The following is a 27,718-nucleotide window of genomic DNA, read 5'->3' as shown; positions in this document are numbered from 1 at the left end:
AGTAACCTCTCCTTGTATCATGAGTTGATCTATATTGTTATATCTCCTGTGAGCATTTGCCATTTTGTGGAAGAATTTGGTGTTCTTGTCTCCCTCCTTCAACCATAGTACTCTTGATTTCTGTCTCCATGAAACTTCCTCTTTCTTGACTAGCTCTTCATACTCAAGTAAGACTGCAGCCTTTTTTGTCGTTTCCTCCACAGTGAGAGTTCTATTTACCCTTTCTGTATCTAATTCTGCTAACTGCTCTAACAATCTCCTTCTTTGACTGCCCAGATTTCCACCCTCTTCTTGTTTCCATTCCTTTAGCTTAAGTTTCAGTGCTTTAAGTTTGCATGCCAAAACATAATCAAGTCTTCCTGTGTAACTGAAGGAGCTCCACCACTCTCTAACTCTATCTACAAATCCTTCTGACTGCAGCCACCAATTTTCAAACTTGAAGTAGCTTTTATTCCTCTCCCAGCAACCAGTAATCAAAGCTATTGGTATATGATCTGAGCCCAGCCTTTGAAGAGGAATCTGTCTCAAATTGTTGAAGGTATCATCCCATTCTTTAGAAATCATGATTTTATCAATTCAGGAGGCTGCCTCCTGTTGGTCTGTATGCAGCATCTTCTAATTGCATGTCAACTAATTCCATGTCCTCTATGAAATCAGAAAACTCTCTCATTCCCTTAGTTCTTCTGTTGCAGTTCTTCTTCTCAGATATGTACCTAGATACATTGAAGTCCCCACACATTGCCCAGGGTCCCTCCATCAGCCCCCTTACTGAGCTCAATTCTTCCCATACAAGTTTCCTTTCCTTGTAACAGTTAGGAGCATACACTCCAGATATATGGCAGCTAAAATTCTGGGTTTGTGATTCAAACTTACAAGTAATTGTGTAAGAACCAATTTCCAAGACCTCCCCCATCCATGCCCTCGCATCCCACATCAATAAGATACCTCCTCTTGTTCCACTTGCTTCTAGACAGGCATATCTAATCCACCTGCCTCCCCAAATCTGCTTTATCATCTCTGAAATATCCCCTTCAATTTTTGTTTCTTGGAGACAAACTATATCTGCTCTCCATCTAGACAACAAACTATGTACAACCCTTCTCTTCTCCCTATCGTTTAATCCCCTAACATTCCATGATATTAGCTTAAACTTCATCATGTGTTGAAAATTGTGTTCCTCCCCTTATTCCTACTCCCAGAACTTTTAAATTTTACATCAAAGGCTACAAGACTTTTAAGCTCTTGTGCACCCTTGATCCTGAGTTTCTTAACTTTTGTATCTTGCTCCATTCTCCTGACTTGTCTGCAACTGTCTATTTGTAGCAGTAACTCTGTTGCCTCCTCTTCATGCCCTTGGAAATCGATCCCAAAGATTTTCCCCAGTTTTATCAAGTTCTGTTGTACCCATGTTGAATTCGCTTTATCTACATCTTGAGCCATTTGTTGTTGTTGCACCATAATTGGTATAGGTTCCTCCATCTGCCAATTAACTATTTCTGTGTTTGAGCTCTGTATTGCTAGCCCAGTCTCCCCTGACTTTGTAATTTCTCTATCATCTCCCCTATCTATGGAGTTAGGTTCTTCCTCTCCCGTTATCATCAAATCTCCCCTGATTTCTTCCTCCAGCAGCTCTGTCACGACTTTTGTGTTCATGTTCTGCTTTCCTTTGCCTGAATTGGACACGTGCAAGGTTGTTATGTCACCAGCCAATTTATGGGTTTCTGTGCAACCGAGCTTTGTCCCTTGTAAATCATTATTAAAAATGACATGTGCTGCAAAATCAGGGCCATTTAAAATTGTTATTCTTCTTGGGCTTTCCTGATGGGCCCAGTTCAGCCCTCTCATTTAAAAAACTCACATGCCTCTCACGTGCTCCATTCCCCATTGTCTTTCCAGCTGTCGAAGTACAGCCCACGTGCTTCGACGTACTAAAATCCCTAAAAGGATGGGATTTTGGTACTATGACACAGATGTTTACGCCATCAGACCTCTGGATAAATCCATTCCCTGGGCAAAGGACCTCATCTTCCCCGGCGACTATGCCTCCACTTTCGGACCTTATTTCAAATCTAGGTTTGCTTTCTGCCCAAATTGGAAAAAAATATGTAATTCCATCACAAGCGACAGAGACCTCTTTCGGAAGGTTTCTCCCGTTTTTCACCAGAATCCTTGCCCACTTCAGGTGGTTTTTTAGCTCGGTTTCTTCTTCTGTCTCAATCCAACCTCCACACAGATCCCCAATTTCTTGGAAGACCTTCCTAGACCACAAATGCAATGGTATCCCCACTACTATAATCCAAGTTTCACGCACAGTTGAGGGGCTAGGAGTGCACCCTGTTGTTGGACTCCACCAATCTAGATGAAATATGCTACTCTTCCACCTCCATTGGCCTTGGATGATCAATTCTGCCATGTATCTATTGGGGAATTCGAAAAGGAACATTTCGCTGTTCAATTCATATATGTTGACTCCAAAGACCTTTTTCCAGTTTGTTGAGGACCAGCTCCTGATATCCGCCAGAGTTGGTTTCTCCTTCTTGCCTACAGTGCAATATCATATAAGACATCTCTTGAGGAGATCTTCCTCCTTAATATTCACTGGCTTAGTAATCAGAATGCTTCCTTTCTTGGTGTTCATCTCGGCTCTTCTTAAATTACTGCTCCCCCATTTAGTCTGTTGGACAGCCTCAGCATAAGAGTATTTATCCTCCGTCACCCTTGAGAAAGAATGTTCCTTCTCTCTTTGCTGACATTTAATGAATCTCTCAATCTTTAATGCAATATCCACCCACCCTGCATTTAATGCAAGTTCCGGTATGATTAAGCCCGACCTTCCACCACTATTTAAGGTTATCACGCTCATAAATTTCCCATATTCATTTTGCTTCTTAGTACAAAAAAGCTCTGCCTCTCTATCTGCTAGTTTCCATCTTCTCGTCTCCTTTTTGTGCTCCTTTGAAGCCTCTCTCAGGCAGAAACATACCCATTCCATAGCTTTCTTGCTCATAACTGACCTCGTCATCTTCTTTCTGCTTCTTTCAACCCATTCATACCATTCAGACTTGCTCGAGTTCCATCTAGTGATGTCGAATGACTTAAACCCAGTATTAAAATAAATGAAACTGACGATTAGAATGAAACAAGGAAGATACAAAAGTCATGTTCGAAAAGAAAAATATTTATGCATGTGTCATTATTAGGCATTACAGACGAGAAAGATGCTTGGTGAAACTATTTCACATACAAATAGAATGGTAAATCAACCTCTCTATTAATAGAATTGAAGAAAATAGGGCCAGATGGTTAAACCATGGCCTTTTTTCAGGCATTCTGGGAAATTATAAAGGAAGATCTGGTGCAGACCTTCCAAAACTTTCATTGTCGCTAAAGTTTTGAGAAGAGTTTCAATGCCACCTTTATGGCTCTAATTCCTAAGAAAGTGGGGCCAAATGATCTAAGAGACTTCAGACCAATCAGTCTCATTACCGGGGTTTATAAAATAATTGCGAAAGTGTTGGCAGAAAGGCTGAAGAAGGTGATAGAAAAGCTAGTTTATAAAATAATTGCCTAAGTGTTGGCAGAAAGGCTGAAGAAGGTGATAGAAAAGCTAGTCAACAAAAATCAAATGGCTTTCATTGAAGGGAGACAACTAATGGATGTCGCTCTAATTGCTAGTGAATGTATTGATACTAGGATTAGAGTAGATGTGCCAGGGGTAATGTGCAAACTGGATATCGAAAAAGCGTATGACCATCTTGATTGGGACTTCCTGATCAACACTCTTAAGACATATAGGTTTTGGCCCTACATGGCTCAAGTGGATTGAGTTCTGTATTAAAACCTACAGGTTCTCCATTTTGGTAAATGGAGAACCTGTAGGTTTGTTTCCTGCTACAAGAGGACTTAGACAAGGAGACCCTTTGTCCCCTTTCCTGTTTATCATTGCTATGGAAGGGTTGGATAGTTTGATGAGGAGAGCTTCTCTAAACAACTGGATTAGGGGTTTCATAATCAAAAACAGGGTTAATGAGGTGATAGATATGACTCATTTATTGTATGCTGATGACACAATAATCTTTTGTGAAGCAGCGCAGGAATAACTTTGTCATATCAGAGTTATTCTGGTTGGTAACCAAGAGAGCTTGCCTGACACATGATAAACTTCAAAAGAGGGGAAGAATTATTGCCTCAAGATGTTATCTTTGAAAAGAGGCTCTAGAAACCAACAATCACATGTTTCAATACAACCCATGTATTGTTTTGTGATATAATACAAGTTACCAAGTTCAAAAAAAAAAAAAAAAAAAAAAAAACCCAACAATCATATGTTCCTCCACTGCAAAGTAACAACACAAGTATGTGCTCTATTCACCAACTTAGCTAGCCTAAATTGGATTATGCTAGAACAGACAGTAGACCTACTAAGTTGTTGGGTCAGAAGGGGAGGTAGTAAGAGCCAGAGGACGTTGTGGAAAACATTACCAGCTTGGATCTGGTGGATCATTTGGAAGGAGATAAATCAGAGAATTTTGTAGGGAAAGAATGCACTATAGATAAGATTAAGTGGAAAGTAATTACCACTTAACGTTTTTGGTGTAAAGAAATGAACATAAAAGAAGAAATTCAACTAGTGGATTTCATAGGAGCCTTGTAAGTAGTCCTGTTTTCTTTTTTTGTTGTTGTTTTGTTCCTATGAAACTAACACTTTTGGAGTGGCCTGCATAGCCCTTAATGCTGAAGAATACAAGTTACCAGTTTTTTTAAAAAATAAAAAAAAGAGTTGAAGAAAATATCATTTTAAGTACTTCATTCCAATTTTTATGACACTCTTTTCAAGTTGGTACTTCACAACTATCAAACCCAATATTCTAATGTTCTCTTCATATTTCTAAAATTTTTGGCATAACAAAATATTAGATTTCATGAGCCCCCCGCCCCCCGCGCGAGCAGATTCCATCTCAGGGTCAATAAAGCCTGACCAATTTGAAAAATCACAGAATTTCTGACAGTCAGACATTTTGAGAGTTAACGATAGGATAAACGAAAAATGAGAGGGAGAATTGATTACTGCTATTATGGATTCATGTTGGCACTAATATAACACACGAGTCAAAATTAACATCTTAAACTATGTCTTCAGATAGAACTATGTCAGCATGTATAGCTTTGTGGCCAGACAATCCAAGATTCTTGAAAACGGACCAAAGGTAATTCTTACAACTTCAATGGACTCCACCACAAAGAACGTGATAATGCTAAGAAAAGGTTATGCCAGCATACTCCCGTAAATAAAAAAATCACAGAACTAGTTAATCTTCCCTATGGTAAACCAGGTTTGTAGATCTATCTTAAAAGACATTGACGGAGTACATTTCTAGAAGTGATTTGACACAACCAGACAATGACAGGGCAAAGGTTTTTGGGACTACGCTAGTGCAACCTCTTTTAAAAATTTCGTACTAAAAATTTCGTAGAAGCACTGGAAACCAGGACATGTTTCTAATACTCCTTGGATTTCTAAACTTCAATGCAGGCATCAAATAATATAAAAGTATAACAGTGCAGAATCCAAACCTCTCGTTAAAACTCAGCCAAGGCCGCACCTGCCAAATTCTTATCAAGGAACTTCTTTACAGCAACCTCCTGTTTAGACAGATTCACCAGCAAAAGCATTCAATATTCAATAATCTCAAGTACATCAACACCAAAACTTTCACTTAATAATAACAAAATATTTTAGTACTACACAAGTAGACATTAGAATTTGGTATATGATGAAATGGCTAGCTATAAAGGATATATAAAAAAGAACACACTGACAACTCAGGACTCGAAGCCACATGTTTGATCCTGATTACATGGCTAGTAACAATTAATGAATGGGAAGAAAAAACAAAAAGTTCCTAGGAATATTTGAAATAAAATCACTTACAGTGCCATTCAAATCTGCATGGTAAAACTCTCCATGGGAACCTGAAAATGAGACCAGAAAACACTCTTTAGAGTAACCCACAATATTGCATACCTACAGACAGTCCAACTATTATCATCCCATTTTGTGGATATCTTGCAACATATTTATATATAAATAAATAGACTAGATTAACAGAATTATGATTACTCCTAAAGAGATATACCATAATAGAAAATCTAGATGTATAAGCAAAAAGTTCAAGTTCTATGCACTGACAAAGATATTTACACAATCACGTCTCTTATTAGGGAATTACAGGTAACCTCTTGATAAGCATTAACCAGTAATCTGATAAAGATAGTAACTAAGATGCTATCACAAGTTAAAGGTCACTGATAGCATAAAAAGATTTTCACATTGCAAGTGTATATAACTTAAATCCGTAAGCAAATGATTAAGTGGATGAAGCTTTGATTGCATGACTGTAAATGGAGATGAGTGGTGTGTTGAGGCCCTTATTCTTTTCAACTATATTAACCAAGCAACTGAGTAATCTCCAACAAAAATATTAAACCTGCAGATATCCACTCTATTCATTCCTCCATGACAAGCTTTAGGTAGAAACTTCCACATTTGTCATTCACTTCAGTCAGGACAACCAAAGGCTTAGCAAGACCAATCCTCTTGCAAATGACAAGATCTTCCCGTGGAATTTCACAATCACCAACATCATCAAATACAGGATTAACCTGAGTTGGACCTAGATCTCGGGAAGAAGATGGAGTTTCTGCCTCCTCCAATTTTATATTTGTTCCTATTGACTGAGTTTGCAAATTTCTTATTAGGCTTCGAGAATAATATCTTGTTCATATGGTTATGTCTTATTTAACTCGTCACTCTGTAAACTGTACCCGTCCCATTGACTTGTTTCTCTATTATTGTTTCGACTGTTCTAAACAGATAATCTCTTCTTCTTTTTTTCTTCTCAAAACAAAAAACAGATAACCTTCTAAAACCGTCTAAATTCAAGCTCAGCTGATAATTTGGAGTGTTATCCCTGGTGGAAGCAACCCCATTGTTTCCTCTGAAGGCGGGCTGCGAATTTCTATGTAACATCGATGAATCAGGGGAAGATTTATGTGGTATATTTGAGCTGGTGAATGCAATTGATGATGTATTATAACCACTAACTTATCCCATGATTAGTAACCAAACAAAGGATAATATTGTACTACATTTTTATCTCTGGACTATTTATGCTTGTCCAGCATACTAAACGACCCCTTGTTATTGCATTGCAAATTCACAAATTTATAGAGTCCATTGGGTGATACTTGAGGACGTGAAACATGAACTAGCAACCTGGCTTGAACACAAGATAAAGGAGCAGAAAAGTTTTGGAATACAATTCCTTTTTTGAATTTCTAGACAGTTTCATCAGAAAGATATCACAGATGCTTTGAGGGCAAGGTAGGAAAACATTACTATTGGAGATTTAGAGATATAGTAAACCGAGTTAGTTACAACTAATAGCAACAGCTGAGCTAGTTAGCAGAGTAGGTCGTTTAGTGTCTATATGTATTTGTAAACTGCTCTGATGAGCTCATTCAATACTATACACAATTTTATTTCATTGTTCTTCCCATTTCTCTCTAGACCAATCACTGTGAACCTCCATTGAAAACTTAACATGGTATCAGAGCCACAGGTAATCCAAGTTATAATTTTGCAGTGATGATCAATGGTTGAAGTTGCTTATGTTCAGGATTTCAATTACTCAATTTCGTTTTCTAGCTTGAATCGACGATAATGGCGTTAGAGCTTACCATTCCTTACACACATCCTCTTTACTTGCATCCATTGGACATTCCAAATTTCTGTAATTGTTCCTATTCAGTTGACAGGGTCGGAAATTATGGGTTATGGTGGAGGTCAATGTGAATTGCTTTGCATCTAAGAGGAAATTAGATTTTGTCACAGGGACATGCAAGAAGGCGAGCTTCAAGAACACACTAGCTCCCAATCTCTTGGGTGGAATAGTATATGTGTCTCATGCATATCTTGTTTGCGAGAATCTAAAGGAATGTTTTGATAAGGTTAATCGTATGAGAATCTACCATTGCACAGAGGATTGATTCTGTGTCAGTTTACTTTACAAGGTTGAAGGAACTTTGGGCATATTATGATGCGATGATAATATTTCCGAATTGTGAGTGCCCAAAATCAAAGGATTATGTTGAACACCTGCAACAACAAAGGTGTATTCAATTTCTCAGCGGATTAAATGAGTCTCATTGTCAGGCAAGGAGACAAATCCTCATGAAAACCTCTGAACTAACTCTCAATCAGGCTTATGCAATGATGGTGGAAGAAGAAAAGCAAGAGAATGTTGTGGATCACAGTTCCATGGGGATGAAGACCATGATGGAAGGGAATGATATCACTGCTCTTTGGACTGCTAAACATCCACCACAAAAATCTAAGTACAAAATCCTAATGCACAATGTGATCATTGCAAGATCAAAAGACCACGTGAAGGATGACTGTTATCAACTCATAGCATATTCTCCTTGGTTCAAAGGCAAGAAGAAGGAATGAGCATATAATGTGCAGTACAATGTTCCTGCTCCATCCTATAATCCACCAATGCTTACCCCTGATTATTATGGACCTAATGCAAGACCAAAGGCGAAGCCAAGATTAGGAGTTAGGGGATTCTAAATTTTAGGACAAAAGAAAAAAGTATTGCAAAGCATGCTTCCTTTAAAAAAAAAAAAAGAGAAACTTTTGTAGATAATGAGGTTCGAACCCACAACTCTAAGCCTGGCACAGCCCCCCGTCCTTACCACTGAGCCATCAATCATTTTTGTTAAGGGGTTCACAAGTTAATATACATACATATTTATTTAATTTTCTAATACAAATATTAGGATCTATGGAAAAGCTACTAGGTTCATCCGAACCTACAAACCCCCACGTAGATCCGCCCCTGCAGCAGGACATATCCCCCACTTTGGAAACTTATCTTTAGTCAAAGCCATGGTAATGCAGGTGAGAGTGACAGGTCAGGTGGACATGGCAACATAGGAGGTAATGCTAGCGAATCATCAATTGGCTTTCATGGACCTTCTCACACGTCTGCAGGTTATTCTAGACCACAAGGATATGGCAGTGGTTCTCAGGCTACTGTAGATATTCATGGACATGGAGGAGGTGGAGTCAACATGGTTTTCACTGAAGGACAGTATGACCCGATAATGCAACACTTCAACAAAGGCAACACTCACTCCACCCTATCTAGATCCCACTCAACTGATACTGCAGGTATTATCAATAGTGATGTAATAAGTGATTCAGTAGGATCCAGATGGATAGTCGACACAGGGGCAACTAATCATATAATATCCACTTCTAAATTGCTTTCTGAGGTTCAGAACTTGTCTCATAATGAATCCAAAAGGGCTCACCTGCCTAATGGACAACAAATTCCTATTGCTCTCATTGGGAAGTCTAAACTGGCACAAGGAGGTCTATCTCATGTTTTATACATTCCAGATTTTAATTACAACTTACTGTTCTAAGTTGACACGAGAACTGAGATGCTGCAGGTTATTTTATCCTAATTTTTGTCTACTACAGGACCTTCACATGGGGAGGTAAAGGGGATAGGTAGCCTAGAGAATGGCTTATAATATTGGCCACACAGTGCTCCCTCAACTGCTTTGAGTATGGTGGATGCGGCTGACCTGTGGCATAGAAGACTAGGACACATCCCTTACAGAATTCTGCAGAATATGCACATCGTACAACATATATCTCTTAATGACAAGAAACTCTCATTCACTATTTGCCCTTTGGCAAAACGAACTAGATTGCCCTTCCCTCAAAGTACTAGTAATAATAAAGTGTTTGATTTGATCCATGGTGCTGTTTTGGGTCTATATAGAACCCCTACTTATGATGGAAATAGGTGCTTCCTTACCTTATTGGATGATTGTAGTAGAATGGTCTAGATTTTTCTCCTTGAGATGAAGAGTGATGTATGATCTTGAAGGATTTTCTCAATCTAATACACGGACAATTTGATTGTTTTGTCAAGGTTTTCAAAAAAGACAATGGTCCAGAATTAAGTAATTCTTATTGTATGAATTATTTAGAAACGCAGGCATTGTTCATCAGAGCTCTTGTGCCTCCACACCCAGCAGAATGGGTGTTTCTATATGGTGTTCCCATTTCTGTTACTACTTCAGACCACATCCTTCCATCATCCCCTACTTAGGCTCCAGTTGCAGAATCTGAGTTATCTCCATCATCTCCTACTCAGGATCCATCAGTTTCCTTTCAGATACTCTCTCAGGATCCACCTATTGTTGTACCTTGCCTTGAGGTCCCTGAGGTACCACATTGGAGGTCTACTAGACCACCTAAGCCTCCAGGTTGTTACATGACTTTGAACATAGTGTATTTCCTTCTCCTCATTATGTTCTGTATTATGTTCTGCTCATCCTAAATCTGCCTATATGTCTTATAACTCCGAACATAGTGTCTTTCCTTCTCCTCATTATGTTCTACTGCTTATCCTATATCTGCCTATATGTCTTATAACTCTATATCCACTCCTTATTTTCACTCTTATGCAACTTCTCTGTTGAGAGGGAACCTGCTTCCTATGAGGAGGCTATGCAGAGCCCTCACTAGATTCAAGCTATGGATCAGGAGCTGCATGCTTTGCATGATAACCATACTTGAGCCTTGTTCTGCCTCCGGGTAAGAAGGCTTGCAGGTGGGTCTATAAAGTGAAGTTCAATGCTTAGGGGGAGGTTGAGAGGTACAAGGCTCGTATAGTGGCTAAAGGTTACACACACAAAAGAGGAGCTAGACTATCAGGAGACATTCTCCCCTGTTGTCAAAATGGCCACTGTCAGGGTTGTTCTTTCCTCGGCTACTATGTATGGTTGGAGCTTATATCAAATGGATGTTTTCAATGCTCTACTATAGGGTGATTTGGAGATATTCTCCCCTGTTGTCAAAATGGCCACTGTCAGGGTTGGTCTTTCCTTGGCTGCTATGTATGGTTGGAGCTTATATCAAATGGATGCTTTCAATGCTCTACTACAGGGTGATTTGGTTGAGGATGTTTACATGATTCATCCTCCTGGTCTCCTCAGCAAGGGGGAGTTGTCCAAGGTTTGTAAACTCTAGAAATCCATATATGGTTTGAAACAAGCATCCAGACAATGGAGCTTGAAATTGTGTGAGGCCCTTATAGGTTCTGGCTATGCTCAGAGCACCATGACTATTCCTTATTTAGTAAAGGCTCTGGTTTTGATCTAGTTCTTATCTTGGTCTATGTAGATGATCTTTTGATCATTGGTTCCTGCTCCAAGATGTTTTAGGAAGCCAAGCTCATCCTACAGAGTAGGACTCATTTCAAGATCAAGGATTTGGGGGAGATGACATACTTCCTTAGTCTTGAAATAGCAAGAAACAAGGAAAGGCATAATGATGAGCCAAAGGAAATTTGCTTTGGATCTCATCTCAAATTTTGGTCTTGCATGGACCAAGCCCGTAAGCACTCCCTTGGAGGTTAATCAGAGATTGGAGCCTGGATTTTGACATACATTGTGATTCTCAAGGAACACATGAAGATAAGGTGTTTGTTGATCCCACAAGTTATAAGAAATTAGTTGGCAAATTGTTGTATCTTTACTAAGATGACAAGGCAGTTCATGCATAAGCCAAAGAGGTTTCACATGGCTGGTGCTTTGAGGGTGGTCAGATACTTGAAGAATGCACCAGCTTTGGGTATTATGTTGTCTTCTAAAGTCTCAAAACAACTCACAATGTATTGTGATGCTGACTGGGCTACTTGCCGCATGACCAGGAGATCTATAAGCGGCTTTGTGGTGAAAATTGGAGACTCTCTGATCTCATGGAAATCAAAGAAACAGAATACAATTTCTAAAAGCTCAATTGAAGCTGAGTATAGGAGTATGGCTAATGTGATGGCTGAAGTTGTATAGCTAGTAGGGTTGTATAAAGAGTTGAAGATAGAGTTAGAATTGACAGTAAAGTTGTATTGCGACAACAAAGCTGCACTTAAAATTGTTGCCAACCCCATCTATCATGAGAGGACAAAACACATAAAAATAGATTGTCATTTCATTCGAGAGAAGATACAAGAGGGTCTTTTTCAAACAGATCATGTACCTTCCAGATTGAAACCGACAAATGTATTGTCAAAGGGGTTGGGAAGGACTCAACGTGATTTTCTATTGTCCAAGCTTGGTGTGTACAATCTATTTGCACCATACAGCTTGAGGGGGGGTGTTGGAGATATAGATGATACAGAACTAATTAGCTGATGTGGCAGAATAGTTAGTTAGTAAACCAAGTTAGTTACAACTAATAGTAACAGCTAAGCTATTTAGCAGAGTAGGTCGGTTAGTGTCTATATGTATTTGTAAAGTGCTCTCATGAGCTCATTCAATACTATACACAATTTTATTTTCATTGTTCTTCTTCCCATTTCTCTATAGATCAATTAGATTGAACCTCCATTGGAGGACATAACAATTACAACTGTAAAATATAGATGTCTATATAACTTCAATTTTTTTGGGGAAAGGGATGATGTAAATGACATAGAATTAAAGTTAGATTTCTTATAAAGGCAAGAGACATTATAGAGAATTATCATCTTACTTCTGTTTTCTTTTTTAAATATTCCAGATTTTTTTTTTTGTCTAATAATAAATGCCTTATATAAGAAGAGAAAAAAGGCTGATTTGCATAAAACTAACCTCATGATCACCGCTTGATATGCTAGGCTTACCCCTCTTCTATTTGCTCTATCAAAACTTCAGAAAGATCTAGTTTTCAGGAACAGTTCCTGATTCTCCAGAACTGTCCAAAGCTGCAAGCTTTCAGATTTAGGCCTTGCTGGGTTGGAGGTTCTAGAAGACATAAAACTCCAAATTATTTGGTTGTTATTAATATTAAGAAATTGTCTGTTCTTTTAACTCTGTTTAAACTAATGAGCAAAGATTTAATAGCAAAGTACCAACGGCTTCATGACGGATTGTCAAAAGCTGATTGAAGATGAGATAGACAAGGTCTATTAGATCACTCTGCATCCAAAAAGTCATTTTTTCTTTGGAAGCAACAAAGCTGCAATAGTCTATTATTAGATCCCCATCTGGATTCTGCATCAAAAAAGTCAAATCTTTTTTGTAAGCAACAAAGGTGCAATCTTTCTTTAAAATAAAAGGAAAAACTACAAGAATCGTCCTGAAGGCATGTTGATTTTCCTGAGTTAAGCCAGTAAATCTTGAAGCATTTGGAAAGCTTGGTTAACCCGAAGAAGGAAAAGAGTTGTTCTTTTAAGTAAATAAACATTTTTATACAAAAGAGAGGAATCAAAGGATTTATCTTACCAAAGTACCAATGGATTCATTTGTTTGATCTGAAAATCGTCAAAAGTTGGTCGAAGATGAGATAAAACACAATCAAATAGATCTACATCAAATAAAACCCAAACCTTCTCTGCAAACACCAGATCTTCCATCAGTCAAGTGGTAGCGACACGGCGGAGAGGGGCGGACTTTACGGCGGTGACCTGCCGGAGAGGAGGAACAAGAAAGACTTCTTTTTTCTTGATTTTTTGCGAGTGGACAAGGTTGAGACACCCAATCAAAGTATTATATTTCTTTTAGTAAATTACATAACTATCCCTTAAACTTGCCTTGAAATATCAGACATGGCGAAAACATTATAGTATTTGTACATAATCTATACATTAGTTTTGTTTCTTTTTTATGTTATTCGTTCCTTACTTATAATGTTATAAATATAATATACATTAATAATTTTAAAATCACAACAATAATATTTCAGGTGACTTTTCTTGATTTCGTGCTTCCAATAATTTCTTTTGTTCTCACATAAATATCAAAGGATACGGAAATATTTTTACATCGAAAACTAATACTATATAATTTAAGACAATAGTAAAAAATACTAATTAAATATAAGAAATTATGGAAAACAAAATCAAAGAAAAAAGGCAGATGCCAATAAATAAATGAAAAACATTGCATACCTATTATACCAATGATATTGGTGAATAGCCTGGACGAAAACTAACATACAAAGTTGTGACATGAAATTTACCTAAAAAAGATAAGCACTATATATTAAAAGATAAGCCCGCGCACAAAAAGATATTACACTAATAAGATTAAAATAAAAAATTTTAAAAATAATTAGTATTTTTTTCAAAAATGCCATTGCTACGCACGTGCTTTCAAACTCCCTCTTACAATATCCACTACTAATATATTACTTATATTATAAAAGAGTCTATGAATGACTATCAATGGTCCAATAAGATCACTACTAATGTCCAATATATTTATAAANTAAACTTTTATCTTTTACAAAAACACCCTCTATAGTAGTTGTTTGCGTTGTATTACATATTTTTTTACGTGAACACCAAAGTAGTGATGAAATATTCAGTGAATATGAAAGTGATGATATGGATGTTAATGAAAATGATGAACAATCGGCTCAAGGTAACAAAGTCATGTGCTTTGTCTACTTCACGATGTATGAAATGATGGTTGTTGCACTCACTCCAAACTACCACATTGCTCTAGTGGCATGGAAACTACTTGTTATTTGTTGCAACAAAGATACAATTGACTTGTAATACAAACTTATGGTTAGTTTTGATAGTTTTTAAAACTTATGGGTATAAATCATATTTTTCTAAAAAGTGAAATATAGTTCACAAATACTATGGCCAAACACATGGTGAAATTTCACCCAAATTTTCACCCAAATAATATTTGCCAAGAATATTTGGAAATCTACGGCCAAACGCTAGCTAAAAGATAAGCACGCGCACAAAAAGATATTACACTAATTAGATTAAAATAAAAATTTTAAAAAATAATTAGTATTTTTTTCAAAAATGCCATTGCTACGCACGTGCTTTCAAACTCCCTCTTACAATATACAACAACAACAACATACCCAGTGAAATCCCACAAAGTGGGGTCTGGGGAGGGTAAAGTGTACGCAGACCTTACCACTACCTCGTGGAGACCCTCTTACAATATCCACTACTAATATATAAGAGAATAAACACCCACGTCTCGGGTGGTGTGTATGCTTCCCAGAAATTTCTATCAAGTTCAAGGATAGTTTATTCATTTTAGGTTTATTGTGACTGCTTGTAAATTATGACCCTCAAAATATTAAATGTGTCACATATATTATTTAAAAGGTATGTTTAAAATATTATAAAAATAATTAATAATAAAATTATAAAATTAAAATAAATAAAATAATATATATTGAGTCCGGACTTTTGTATTTAGTATATATATGAAAAAATGTTGAACAGATGATATTGGAAAAATCATTTTGGCCAGAATGATATTTTACCTATATTATTTTACTTTTTTAAACATTTTTATTCTTTTAACTTTAATACATTTTAACTAAAACAAAATTATGTTAAAATAAAAAAGACATTATACATTTTAAAAATTTTCTAGCCAAATTCTAGTCAATACTATCTTCAAACTTTCATTGGGCTTAATAAAATAGCTAATCATTACTCCTTTCTTTGACAAAAAATAGTGCACTTTCAAGTTCCAACAAAACTTTCATTTGGCTTAACAAAATAGTCACTCCCTCAATTTCAAATTGATTGAATTGTTGAGGTATTTTACATTTTTTAAGAAAAGAAGATTAAGACATAAAATAGGCATAATTTTATATTTTTATCCTTATTAATTATTGTCAAATTTATGATTGAAATAACTAGACATTAATTAATAATTATTTCCAATACTAACTAATGAAGGGTAAAATTGAAAAAATATTCTAAAAATAATCTTAAAAATTGAACAATTAAGTTAATTTGAAAAATGAAAATTGTCTCAACAATAATTTATTTGAAATAGAGAGAGTAATTAACAGTGCAACTATAACTTTATATTCATACTTCATAGATGATTTTTCGTTATTGTAAGATGTGTGTATTGTTTGTATTGGTTCATACAATAAGTATAATTTATACAATTGTATTTGTTTGTCAATGACTACAATCTATATCATTGTGAAATGAATACAATCAAAATGAAATATAAAAAATACACAAATATATATAATGACATAAACAATACAAATACATGAGATAAATATAGGTACATAACCAAAAATTACAGTCAAACAAGGTTACAACCACAAATATATAAGATTAAATTATTGATTTATAGGCATCATAAAATTAGATGCGAAGGAAAAAACAAATTGGTTTTGCTTTTACCCAATATTCTCAATCAAAAAAACGGTTGACCTAGGGTTTCCTTCCTAGCCAACAGTTGCGCAGCTCTCATGGTTGCTATGGCCATTGGACGACTTTCTTTTGAGGTTGTCCAGCCCGCCCCACCACCCCAAATCACCACATACACCACTATTTTCAATTCTAATACTATAAATTCTAAACAATTTGTCCTAATTAACTCAAAAACAATCACAAAATCAATCAAAATAATTCTTGGAGAACCTACTATCACGTTTTCAGTAGAGGAAAGGCAAGACTTTATGATTGATGAGGGATTGCATCAAGCAGCGGTGTTTAAATTATCCCATGGTGCGCCAGATTTGAAGGTATTAAGGTTAATTTTAACGAAACATCTTGGTACTAAGGCAATTGTTTAATTGGCTTACTTGCTCCCAGACAAATTTTGTTGAAATTTGATCAATATGAAGATTATGTACTAGCTTTATCTCGCTCAGTTAATTATCTTCTCTACAATGGAGAGAAGCACCAATGTAGAATTTTCCATGGTCCATTGGATATAATCCTAAAAAGGAAACGACGTTAGTTGTGGTTTGGATTTCTTTACCGAACTTATCTCCAGATTTGTTTGCAAATAAGTCTTTGTTGTCTATAGCATCGGCGGTTGGGAAACCAATAGCTATAGATAAAGCTACTCAACTCAAGTCAAGACCTAGCACAGCTAAGGTCAAGGTTATACTTGATCTTATGGAAAAACTTCCAAATCGTATAAGATTGCAGTTTGTGGATGGAAAATCTGGTAAGTTGATCGAGGTTTTTCAGGAGATTGTATACGATAATCTACCTTTATATTGCAATTATTGTAGGCATCAAGGTCATGATGAAGATAGTTATCGTTTAATCTCGAAAAGAAATCAAAATAACAAACAAATTGATGATATCATTGAAGTTGTTTCAAAAGGTACTATCAATAGTGAAAAGTATCAAGGTGATGCAAGAGAAATACTAAATGAAAAAAGATTGGTTGTAGATGTTGATCAAAGTAAAGTTAATTCTTTAGATCGACAATTGGTTGTTGTCACTTCTAAGCAAAATCGTGCACACTCAATGGATGTTGTTACAAGTAATATTGGTATTCAAACAACTACCAAAAACAAGGGGGAATGCCAAGAGTTGGGGTTGATGCGCCGCGAGTTGGTTCAGGCCAAAAAATAAAGGATTCAGGACACAAACTAATGGATACATCTAATGTTGAAAATGCTGAAAATTCTGGGCAACATGTTTTGCAAGCTGAAACCAAGAATGCAACTAAAAATTGGACACTGGTTGCACACAAAAATTAAACTAGTAATCGGAGCCTTTTTCCGACTAGTCAAAATAATTCTACATGTAGTGATAAGGGTGCGACTGAAAATTTTCATGACAGTGAGAAGAGGCAAGATATTAGTAATGCCTCAAGAAACCTATTATGTTCGAATAGCTTTGATGCTTATCGAAGACTACTGGAAAACAAGTAAAGTTAACAAAGAATGACAACGATTTGATCCAAGAAAAGCAGGTCTCACCACCTACTTTGAATAGCAAATTAAGTCTAGAAGCTCCCGTATTTGTGCCTAAATGTGTGATTGCAAAGAAGAATGAGTCAAGTGCCTTAGTGTCAAATACAATTGATTTGGGCGAGGATTCTCTTAATGAAGATGAGGAAGACACTATTCTTGATTTGAGCAAGAATTCTCTTGATGAAGATGAGGAAGATATGTTGAACATATGCATTGATAGAGTGGCTAGGGAATGAGAGATATATCACCTGGGCAACAAAGAAGTGGAAGCAACAAAAACAAAAAGAAGACACGTGGAAGGCAACATAGTTGGGACGGTAAAATGACGGAGGAGTTTGTTCCAAGACACATACCGATGCGACAGGCAAAGCAAAACCATTTGACAATATCAATAGGTTCAACAAGATCCAATAAATCCACAAAGAAAGTATGAATTATCAAGTGTTGTTGGATAGGTTTGAAGAAGAAGACAAAAGAAATATACTTCAAGTTACTTTTGATGGACAATCAATCTTTTTTAATTCATGCGTTTGTAATAGAAAGTTTGAGACTGATAACTCAACTTTCTTCTTGATTGACATATTTTTACATTATTTAAGCATCCTCAATTGTAATATCCTCATGAAGTGTATTACAAACTCTATGGTGATCAGAAAATACTTAGTTCCCTGTAACTCTTATTTTCTTCATGCTTGTTACCTAGTAGATGTTAGGTACTTCATTAGGATTAATAAGGTAATGCCTAGCCCCCCTTGCTTGCACTTATTCCTATTGATATTTTTTATGTTTAATAAATGCCACTAGACACTGTCTAGTGGTAAATTTACTGAAAAAAAATTAAATTAGATGCGAAGTAAAGACACTTAAAAAAACACACAAATATATCATTAAATAAAAAGATACAAACATCAAATATATATTTGTACCTTCGAAACAATACATAACTAATGCAAAATCTAAGGGGGAAATGCAAAAATTTGGCCAAAAAAAAGTTTATGTCAAAATATAGAAATTCAAGCGAACTATAAGGAAATATACTGAAATACAATAATAAGATACTATTATTGTATCACAATACACAACTCAGTAGAAATTCTATTCACAATCTTCAAAGAATCGGATTTGTTGAAGATATCCCCATATATATGAAGTAGACGATGTATGCATCGTTGTAGCATAGTGTTCATGAGGTTAACTTTAGCAGAGCTACTCAAGCATCCATTCTTCTTTATCAATATAAACATAAAATCGTTTTATACTTTTACATATCAATTCATTTTGTTTAACCAAGATCCTTACATGCTTATTCTTAAACTTTCTTATGATGTCAAGGGCTTTGGGTTGCATGATCATAGAAGCTACATGATTTTCTTAAAATCTTGCATAAAATTAAATTTATGGCGAATGTCATGAACCAAGCTAGCTCTATAAAGGCCTATGAGTTAGAAGTGGTGAATGAGATTGAGCCAAGTAAAATATTGGAGTGTTTTATTTAGGATTCGGGCCTAATAAGCATTTGGTTAGAAGGGAAAATGAGTTGGAAAGAAGAGTTTTTGTGTATTGAAGAAATGTTTGTCCTCTCCTCTTCTTCTAGAGTCTAAACTTCTCACCTTTATTCTTATCTCCATCTTAGTTACTTGTTTTTTCAATATTTCCATTGTATTTCCGTGGTTTGAGTATTGTAATCGCGTTTTAGTTCTTATTAATATAGTGAAAATTTCGAGTTTGTTACATTAGAGCTTTCATTTTCGTACTCACCGACAATCCAGAGGGTTGGCTTTATCGAGCGGAGCGGTACTTTGTCTTCCTTGGCTTCGCCGAGGAGTTGGCTTCGCCGAGGAGTATTGGCTACCTGTTCCTTCTTCTACCTTGAGGGTAAAGCTCTAACATGGTTCGATTAGTTGTTTTGCAACAAGCAATTTTTCGTTTGGGTGCATTTCAAGAAGAAATTTACTCAACGTTTTAGCCACCAAACCAGAGTATATCCGGTAGAGCGGACAACTACTCCAAGCAGTTTTCAGACGTCATTTGTGTTTAACTCTGCCTATGAAATTCAAACCTGGAAAGAGGACCATGTGTTTGATAAATTGCCTGTGAAGTATCACATTGTAGATGCTTGGGATTTCACTAATGGAGGTATGACTAGTCTAGCGGCTTTAGACAATATAGTAACTACTCAAAACGGGAGATCCAAATCAACAACTGCCTTGGTATAGGAACTTTCTGTCATGAGCAAGGATCTAGTATTCGCTGAAATTTCATGTACAACAGCGAGCCGCAACTTCCATGATCCTAATGCTAGTGTCCATGATGAACATCAGTCTACACTTGTAGTTGCTAAGGTGTCCGACACAAACATCTGTGGAAATGACAATTTACCACCTTAAGTAACCAGCCAGGTGCTCAATGAAAGTCCCCACAACATTAAACTTGGGGAGATAAAATCAATTGCACCTCGAGTATTGTTTCTAGCTCCTTTTGATGGTCCAGAAGTTGTTAGGCCGAATGAACATCTCGTACGAGATATTTCAATAAGGTACGTAGATATCAGCTCTCTTGCTAGTAGCTCTCCTAAATGTAAAATTGATTTGGAGTCCTTCGATGACTATTATCTTGCTGATTTTTTCACGAAATTTGTGGATAATCACTACAAAAAAAATTGTTTTTACCGACGGACGAAATTCGTCGCTAAATAGCTTATTCCGTCGCTATTTTGGTTTAGCAATGGAATAGCGACGAAAAGTCATATGTCGGTATTATGCGCGTAGCTAACAATTTAGCAATAAAAATTCAAATCCGTCGTAAGTTTAGCGACGATGAGCGACGAATCTCTTCCATTGTTAAAATTAACGACCAAAAAAACTGTCGTTATATTTGTAATTTTTGTCGTTAATTCTATAAGTTATTCCATTGTGTCATTGTACTAACGACCGAAAATTTGTCATTAATTCCGTCGCTATTACTTTTTATACATTTCTACCTTTCTTGTAGCTACAAAAATATTGTTACAAAACCGTTGCTAAGTCTGTCGGCATTACTTTTTATATTTCTATCTTCTTATAGCGACAAAAATATTGTAGCAAATCAGTCGCTAATTCCGTTGCCGTTACATTTTATACATTTTATTATTGCAAATCCTATTAAATTTATAAAGTTGCAAAATTAACTTAATTCATAGAAACTATTATTCTACAAGATCCAAAACACATAACAAACTACAGAGTGCATCACCAAGTTTAAAACAACCCCAACAATAATTTCCAAGCAAAAAAACTAAAAGTATTTGCAACAAAAATAATAGCTTTCTGACAAAACTAAGAGAGATTGGCGAACCACATTAATCTTCATCCGAAACTGATGCATGAGTCTCATCAACATTAGCTGGAGTAGAAGTTACAAGAGTCATATGCGTGTTTGGCTGAGATGAGGTTGAAGAAATCAAACGCTAAAAAAGTATAAGAAGCATTTTATCAGTCAGTGAAGGAATCAATCGTGTCATAAAGTCATCCAAATTTTATATTGCTATTGTTTGAGCATTCGTACATGGTACTAAGAATGAAACATCAGTTCCAGAAGCTGAGGCACAAAGATTCATCCCATAAAATGATTTATCTTGCACTCCAAGACCATATATCCTTCTTTTATTTTCCCCTCATACGGCATGATAATATGCTTGCAATTGATCAACATCAGATTGAGTTTGTGTTTGATTCTATAATATTTCTAGATACTTTTCCTGTAAAAGACAATAATAATCAGTGAAATTCATTAATAACAACCACAACAATAACAATAAGCCAAATCACAATAATAACAATAAGTCAAATTAAGTTTATGCCGATAGCTTAGATAGCTTTTTGTTTGCATATTCAAGTTTTTCTAAAATACATGTTGCTCTTCTTTTTGCCCACAGAGAACGTACAACTTAATGTATTTATTGTGACATATATATCCAAGAGTTCTCGCTTTGGAAGCAGCCGAGATATACGGAAGACTGAGCAGATATATGATCAAACATGTGTTTGACAGCAATATACAATATGGTATCGGACAATGGAAGCCAATGACTCATAACAGATTGAAGTACATATTTAGGATCCTCTTTTTGAAGTTCGCGGGGAGGTATAGACAAATTGAAAGACTTTATAACTTTCTCAAGCATCCCCTTGTCTCCATCAGCTTCCACAGTAGCTTGATAAACCTGCCAAAGTGGCTCAAGAATAAATTGCACAAGAACATATGCATCTGGATATATTCAGAATGGGTGGCTTAAACGAGCAGGGAAATACACTGTCAAGAGTGGCTATACATGGAGAAGGGGACATGGAGAGGAATGGCCATTCTGGAGAGTGGTATGGAACAACAACAGTATCCCTAAGTATCAATTCACATGTTGGTTAGCTATGCATGGAAGATTACTAACCAAAGAAAGACTGAAGGCAATGAATTTGATCATTGATATGAAATGTGAACTGTGTGGAAGCAAAGACGAGAATATAGAGCATTTATTCTTCAAATGTGCTTTCTCTCAAGCATGTCTAACAAAAATAATGAAGTGGCTTCAAGTAAATATAGTTCAGCAAGATATAAATGAATGGAGGAATAGAATTGCTAGAAAGGCTGTTGGAAAAGTAAGCAAAGCATTTCTATGGACAATCACAGCAGAATTATCTTTCACATATGGGGCGTAAGAAATGAAGCGTGTTGCAATCAACGTGTCCCAAATCAAGCGTGCTGGACCTGATATGGATATAATGCTACTGTTGCTTTTGTGAATTAGAATATGTTGGTTGTTAGACCAAATAAAATTGCACAAACATAGGCCTAGCCTTCCTTCCACTACTAATTATGGATGACAGCAGAAATAGTGACCCAGATAAATGTTTCCTTGCATTTGCCAAGATTTTTAGTGGGGTTCTTCATGCAGGATAGAAAGTTTTTGTGCTTACAACATTGTATGAATCACTAAAGCAATTCAACTATTATGATGTCCAAATAACAAGTAGTTGTATACACAACATATATACCTATTATTCTTTGATAAAAAATGTGGAGAAAAATCGAGAGAGAGACCGTTAACTGAAAAAATAAAATGATTACATAATTTTTCCACCAACGGATATATAAAGTGAATGTAATTATAGAGAATTTGACTTACAAGTACATTTCGAGCTCGTTCACCAACAAAAGATTTTCCATCATGACCATGTGTATGGACATGCAAATGTAACTCAATCGGTGTTGGATCTCGACCCTTTTCAATAGCCTATCAAGAATATTTTTTAAAACATATGAAAATGTGAAAATATGAAAGAATTATATGGTGTAATATATGATAGTATAAAAAAGAGCTCACAAACTACAAACACACTCTAGAAAATAGGGCAGTCAACCCTTTTTTCTCAATAAAAGTGGCCTGCAATGCAACTTCAAAAATTTAACATCCTGAAGGTTTAAGATTATGCATAACAGAGAAGGAATTCACATACTTTTGGACCAATTCAGCCAACATTCTCCTAAGTAGAATATGAGTCATTATGCTCAATCAACTCTCCCTTACTATAAACACCCAATTTAGAGTCTAAAACATTTATTGTGTGGTAAAACAAACCCATCACTACAAGTGTACATGACAACCAAATAAGTAAAAACGAAGTCCCATACAATTATAGCAACATAGTGTTATCAATAATAGGGAGAGTTTATATGTTGCTTGAGTGCTTCATTTGTTCAAAAACCAAGACACTGCCTAGCGCACACAAAATTATATGAGATGTCTGCTTAATACGTTATTATGTACTACTATTCATATTCACAGTTAGAGCTCATTACTACTATATATTATGCATATAAAGTAAATTAAAGGTGTGCGAAATATACTTACAAGTCTCTTGCGATGCTCTCCAATAGTAATAGAGCCTCCCGTGTGAGTCCCCTTTGCAACAACATTCTGACCACCACAACGGTTTTTTGAATTTATTTTTGACTTTTCAATAACCTTGGGATCTTTCCAAAATCTCATCCAACTTTCCCATGTTTCTTCTGGAACATATTTTGGCCGAATTGCTTCCTTTTTTATGCAAGAAATAAAATCACTGTACCTTCTCATTGCCTTCTTACGCCATAGTATCTTCACTTGACTATCAATGGAAGTATTCCAATAAAATTGTTTCTAAAATAATTTTATAAGTAAGCAACATTAGTATACAAACCTTCAAAAGTGATGTAATTTTTTTTATTAAAATGGTGAAATATATACCTTGAATTCTCCGCGATAAAAATCTTTTATTTCTTGTGAGACACTTTTCCAATTAATTCCATTAGGATCAAGTTCACTCTTGAAAGACTCACATATCCTGGTAGAGCAAATATTTGAAGGTTCCAAATTGGAAAAAAATTGAAAAATATTATATGAAGTCTATAATGAAAAAATTACAGTATATAAATAGCAATAGTGCAAGTACAAACTTACCCGGAATGAGAAATAAAAACAAGTGTCTGCTGTCCAAAATTATTATTACCCTCACCTTCATCTATTGTGTTGTTCTGGCTAGATGTAGTCGCCTCCCTTATCACATTTCTTTGAGTAGACGCACTTTCGCCTATTGCATTGCTCTGATTAGATATTACAGGAGGTGTTTCAAAATTAACAAATGGAGTACTACCATGAGCTGATGTTTGAACAAGAGGCGAACTAGTATGAGCTAATGTTTGAAATTGGTTATTTTGATCTGGTCCAGCAGAAGAATTGATACCACCTTGATGTGAATTAGTTATGGGAATGGGAACAGTAGGCATATTAACTTGACTTGTGCTACCTTGACCTGTAATTAAGGTCTTGCTTGCACGAGTTGTGTTACCTCTACCTCTGTCTCGCGTCATATCTACAAGAAAAATAACTTTCAAATTGCATAGGCCCATACATTTCCAAACTAGAGAAGGAAAAGAAAAGAAAATTTTACATTGCAACTAGGAAAGATTGATCAGATCATTACATTGCAACTTGCAACCACAATATTTCTTTTAAACCAATTGAAGTTGCTAAGCAACAAGCAATTAATAGTCATGCTCTACTTCTCTCCAACAAATTCCAAACGTAACCAAAATGCAACCCAAAAATATCTGATAGTCAAGCAATTAAGTCTAAGAATTTTTTTTATGAGAAGTCAGAATTTTTTGAGGAAGAAAATCCAGAATTAAAAGCACACTGGAAACAAACATGACAGTTTTTTAGAGGAACAAATTAAATAATATCGACTCTAATGATACCTGGCAAGTAGATCATATCATCAGAGACGTCAATTAGCAAAAGATTCAAGAAAATTATACATTTAGGAAGTGAACAACATTGCTGATGGTCTTGCCAACTTGGGAGAAAGCACAAGGTAGAATATAATAATCTTCTCATAAGATGTGATTCTGCCTTTGAGAATTAAAAATTGTTGAAGAATGATATTCTCAAATACCCAACTTTCAGAATCAGAGCACAAAAGAAGAACTTTACCTTTGATCATGATTGACAAAACATCATCAAAGCAACGTCTTACAACATCATCAAAGGGATGTATAAAACTATCAGAAACAGAGACACAAAGAGTTAACCAAAAGTAAATCGACATACAACAATCATCTAACAAAACCTGACCAAGAACTTGAGTAAAGTTAGTACTCACATATAAAATATGTCTAGAAGAATATTGTTTCTTAAAAAACAGCCAGTGAAAACATTAAGTTTAGTACGATTCACTGAGCAGAAATTTGCATCCAAAACATAGTACTATAAACAAAAGTCATTGAAAATACAGTAGCACATTTCTATCAATACACTAGTCTGTATATATTTCATCTTCGAACTCATCATCTTCATCCTCCCCCTCTTCAGTTTCATCCTCAGTTTCACCTTCATCTTCTGTAGATTCTTCTTCTAATTCATGGTGCTCTAACAACAAATCATCATTAATTGGCTCAGCCATTTCAATTGTCTCTCTATTTGGATCATCAAGAAGTATATCTTCATCAACCGTAATATTCATATCTATCTCATGGACTTCAACTTCTTCAACTTGGAATGGAATATTTGATTCTGGTATTTTGATCCCTCCATCATTCGGTGATTCAATAACATCTCGAGGTCTAACTTTTAATACAACTTTTAGTACAGCTAACCAATCATCCTTATCCCTCTTTGTGCTAGGATAAGGCATATAACACACTTGAGTTGCTTGCATTGCAAGAATAAAAGGTTCATATTTTTTAAATTGGCGACGATGATTAACATTGACCAATTTATATTGATTGTGCTCCTTAACACCAACATTCATTGTTGGATCAAACCATTCACACTTGAATAATACAACTTGCTTTAAAGGTGCTCTACGATATTCTAATTGTATAATTTCTTGTATCTTTCCATAGTAATCACCAACATTTGGATCAGAGATACAAACTCCACTGTTCGTTGTTGATCTTACACTACCGCGATGTATTGTGTGAAACTTGTATCCATTAACAAAACACACTGGATAAGCGCATGCGCTTATTAGTGGTCCATGAGCAAAACTACTCAAGTATTCATTTTCAATATGGTTGGATCAAACCTAGTTAAAATATTATAAAGTTTAGTATAAATTCATAAGATAATTTAAAAACATCATTTTTTTTAAAAATAATAGTGATTGTTTGAGGCTTACATATTCCTTGAACCATATAGAAAAATATGATTCGAGACTCTCATCTATTTGATCTTGAGCTAGATTCGGGAACTCTTTTTGCAAATGTTGCACGTACATACTTCATTTCAACAAAATAAGTTATATAGAAAGTAACAATGTATGGTCAAATTTTTTATTTTAAATAAGTTCAGGTCCTATACATTTGGCCGGGTATAGGATGCTCTGGCAGCATGAGGAAGATTGTTGTATCATCACAATAGCTCTTATGTGATGGTTGTCGGTTAGAGAAACTCCCACATAAGTTATTGTATTCTTATATACAAAGTTCTTTGTATTTTTACATACATTTAAGAGTTATGTTGTATCCTTGCATACACACAGAGTTGACAGTATATTTTTAAACAGTTTGTTTCTTTATAATGCACTTGTTTTAAATTGCTTTATATTGAAATGAGTTCAGTCATATTGAGTTGAGTATCCAGAGTTGAGTACCTAGAGTCGAATATCATATTTCTGAGTTGAGTATCTTATCTTTGAATACTTCTGAGTTGAGTAAGTTGAGTAGTTTTAAGTATCCTTGAGTATTCCTTGAGTTGAGTAAGTTTGAGAAGAGGTAAGTATGTTTCATTTTTATCAAGTTTCAAGCTTGTGTTATGCTTTAGAATTCCTCTTACATACTCGTACATTCCACGTACTGGGCCATTTGGCCTGCATCTTTTCACGATGCAGACACAGGTATTCAGGATCATCAACAGGAGATTCGTCGATACATCCGGGAGTTCGAGTTAGCTATGGTGAGCCTCCTTATTTCCGGAGGATTTCATTTACCTTTTAGTTATATCAATTGTTAGGATGTCGTAGGTCCTGTCCCGACTTCCATCTTTATCAGTTAGAGACTTCATATATAGTCAGTGTTGACACCCAATTTTGGCCCTCCACAATATAAATTAATCATCAGGCTTCTTCAATTTCAAACGATTTAAAATAATTAGTTTATAAAAATTTCAAAAAAATAAAATAAAAAATAAATAAATATACTTTGCAAGTTATTTTAAATAGTTTCATCACTTTTTTTTATAATTTTATATAATTAGTATATTTATGAATATTCGAAAACCGTCTCAAAAAGATTTTAGTTTTACTTAAATATTTGGTCAATCAGTTTAGCTAATTTGTAGTTTATATTTTTGAGTTAATTAGTTTAAAATTAAATTAATTGTTTTATTTCGTTAAAACTAAGCAGCTCGATAATTAA

General features: G+C 35.5%; 4 protein-coding genes across 4 annotated transcripts in view; 1 reads left to right on the top strand and 3 right to left on the bottom strand.

Annotated features, from left to right (window-relative positions):
- The window catches only part of LOC125851110 (uncharacterized), a 7,541-nt gene extending 4,423 nt beyond the window's left edge, over window positions 1-3,118 (bottom strand). Inside the window, exon 1 of the mRNA XM_049530901.1 lies at window positions 3,015-3,118. The gene's annotated coding sequence lies outside the window, so the exon portion shown is untranslated. The remainder of the gene's footprint in view (window positions 1-3,014) is intronic.
- On the bottom strand, window positions 572-1,159 carry LOC125851109 (uncharacterized). Its single transcript, XM_049530900.1, has one exon. The coding sequence runs from the start codon at window positions 1,157-1,159 to the stop codon at window positions 572-574; it is 588 nt and encodes a 195-aa protein (XP_049386857.1).
- Window positions 3,119-3,625: 507 nt separating the features above from the next.
- LOC125851108 (uncharacterized mitochondrial protein AtMg01250-like) lies at window positions 3,626-4,100 on the top strand. Its single transcript, XM_049530899.1, has 2 exons — window positions 3,626-3,744; window positions 3,848-4,100. The coding sequence occupies exons 1-2, from the start codon at window positions 3,626-3,628 to the stop codon at window positions 4,098-4,100; spliced, it is 372 nt and encodes a 123-aa protein (XP_049386856.1).
- Window positions 4,101-21,128: 17,028 nt separating this feature from the next.
- On the bottom strand, window positions 21,129-24,688 carry LOC125851107 (uncharacterized). Its single transcript, XM_049530898.1, has 6 exons — window positions 24,264-24,688; window positions 24,051-24,147; window positions 23,676-23,963; window positions 22,950-23,057; window positions 21,780-21,992; window positions 21,129-21,236 (listed from the first exon to the last, which is right to left on the bottom strand). Exons 1-6 carry the CDS (start codon window positions 24,671-24,673, stop codon window positions 21,129-21,131), a joined length of 1,224 nt encoding a protein of 407 aa, XP_049386855.1. The 5' UTR covers window positions 24,674-24,688.
- Between the last annotated feature and the right edge of the window lie 3,030 nt (window positions 24,689-27,718).

The sequence above is a fragment of the Solanum stenotomum genome, unplaced genomic scaffold (genome assembly GCF_019186545.1).
Source record: "Solanum stenotomum isolate F172 unplaced genomic scaffold, ASM1918654v1 scaffold22251, whole genome shotgun sequence".
NCBI lineage: Eukaryota > Viridiplantae > Streptophyta > Magnoliopsida > Solanales > Solanaceae > Solanum > Solanum stenotomum.
This window is presented reverse-complemented; position numbering and strand designations above follow the sequence as displayed.

Bases quoted from the DNA above. Each gene is read 5' to 3' on its own strand.
- LOC125851109 (XM_049530900.1), bottom strand. From the start codon at position 1,159: ATGATGAAGTTTAAGCTAATATCATGGAATGTTAGGGGATTAAACGAT.
- LOC125851108 (XM_049530899.1), top strand. From the start codon at position 3,626: ATGGCTTTCATTGAAGGGAGACAACTAATGGATGTCGCTCTAATTGCT. The intron at 3,745-3,847 runs GTATGACCATCT...TAAAACCTACAG, and splicing joins AAACTGGATATCGAAAAAGC to GTTCTCCATTTTGGTAAATG.
- LOC125851107 (XM_049530898.1), bottom strand. From the start codon at position 24,673: ATGACGCGAGACAGAGGTAGAGGTAACACAACTCGTGCAAGCAAGACC. The intron at 24,148-24,263 runs GTAAGTTTGTAC...TTGCTCTACCAG, and splicing joins GTTTTTATTTCTCATTCCGG to GATATGTGAGTCTTTCAAGA. The intron at 21,993-22,949 runs GTAAGTCAAATT...CCACTTTGGCAG, and splicing joins AACGAGCTCGAAATGTACTT to GTTTATCAAGCTACTGTGGA.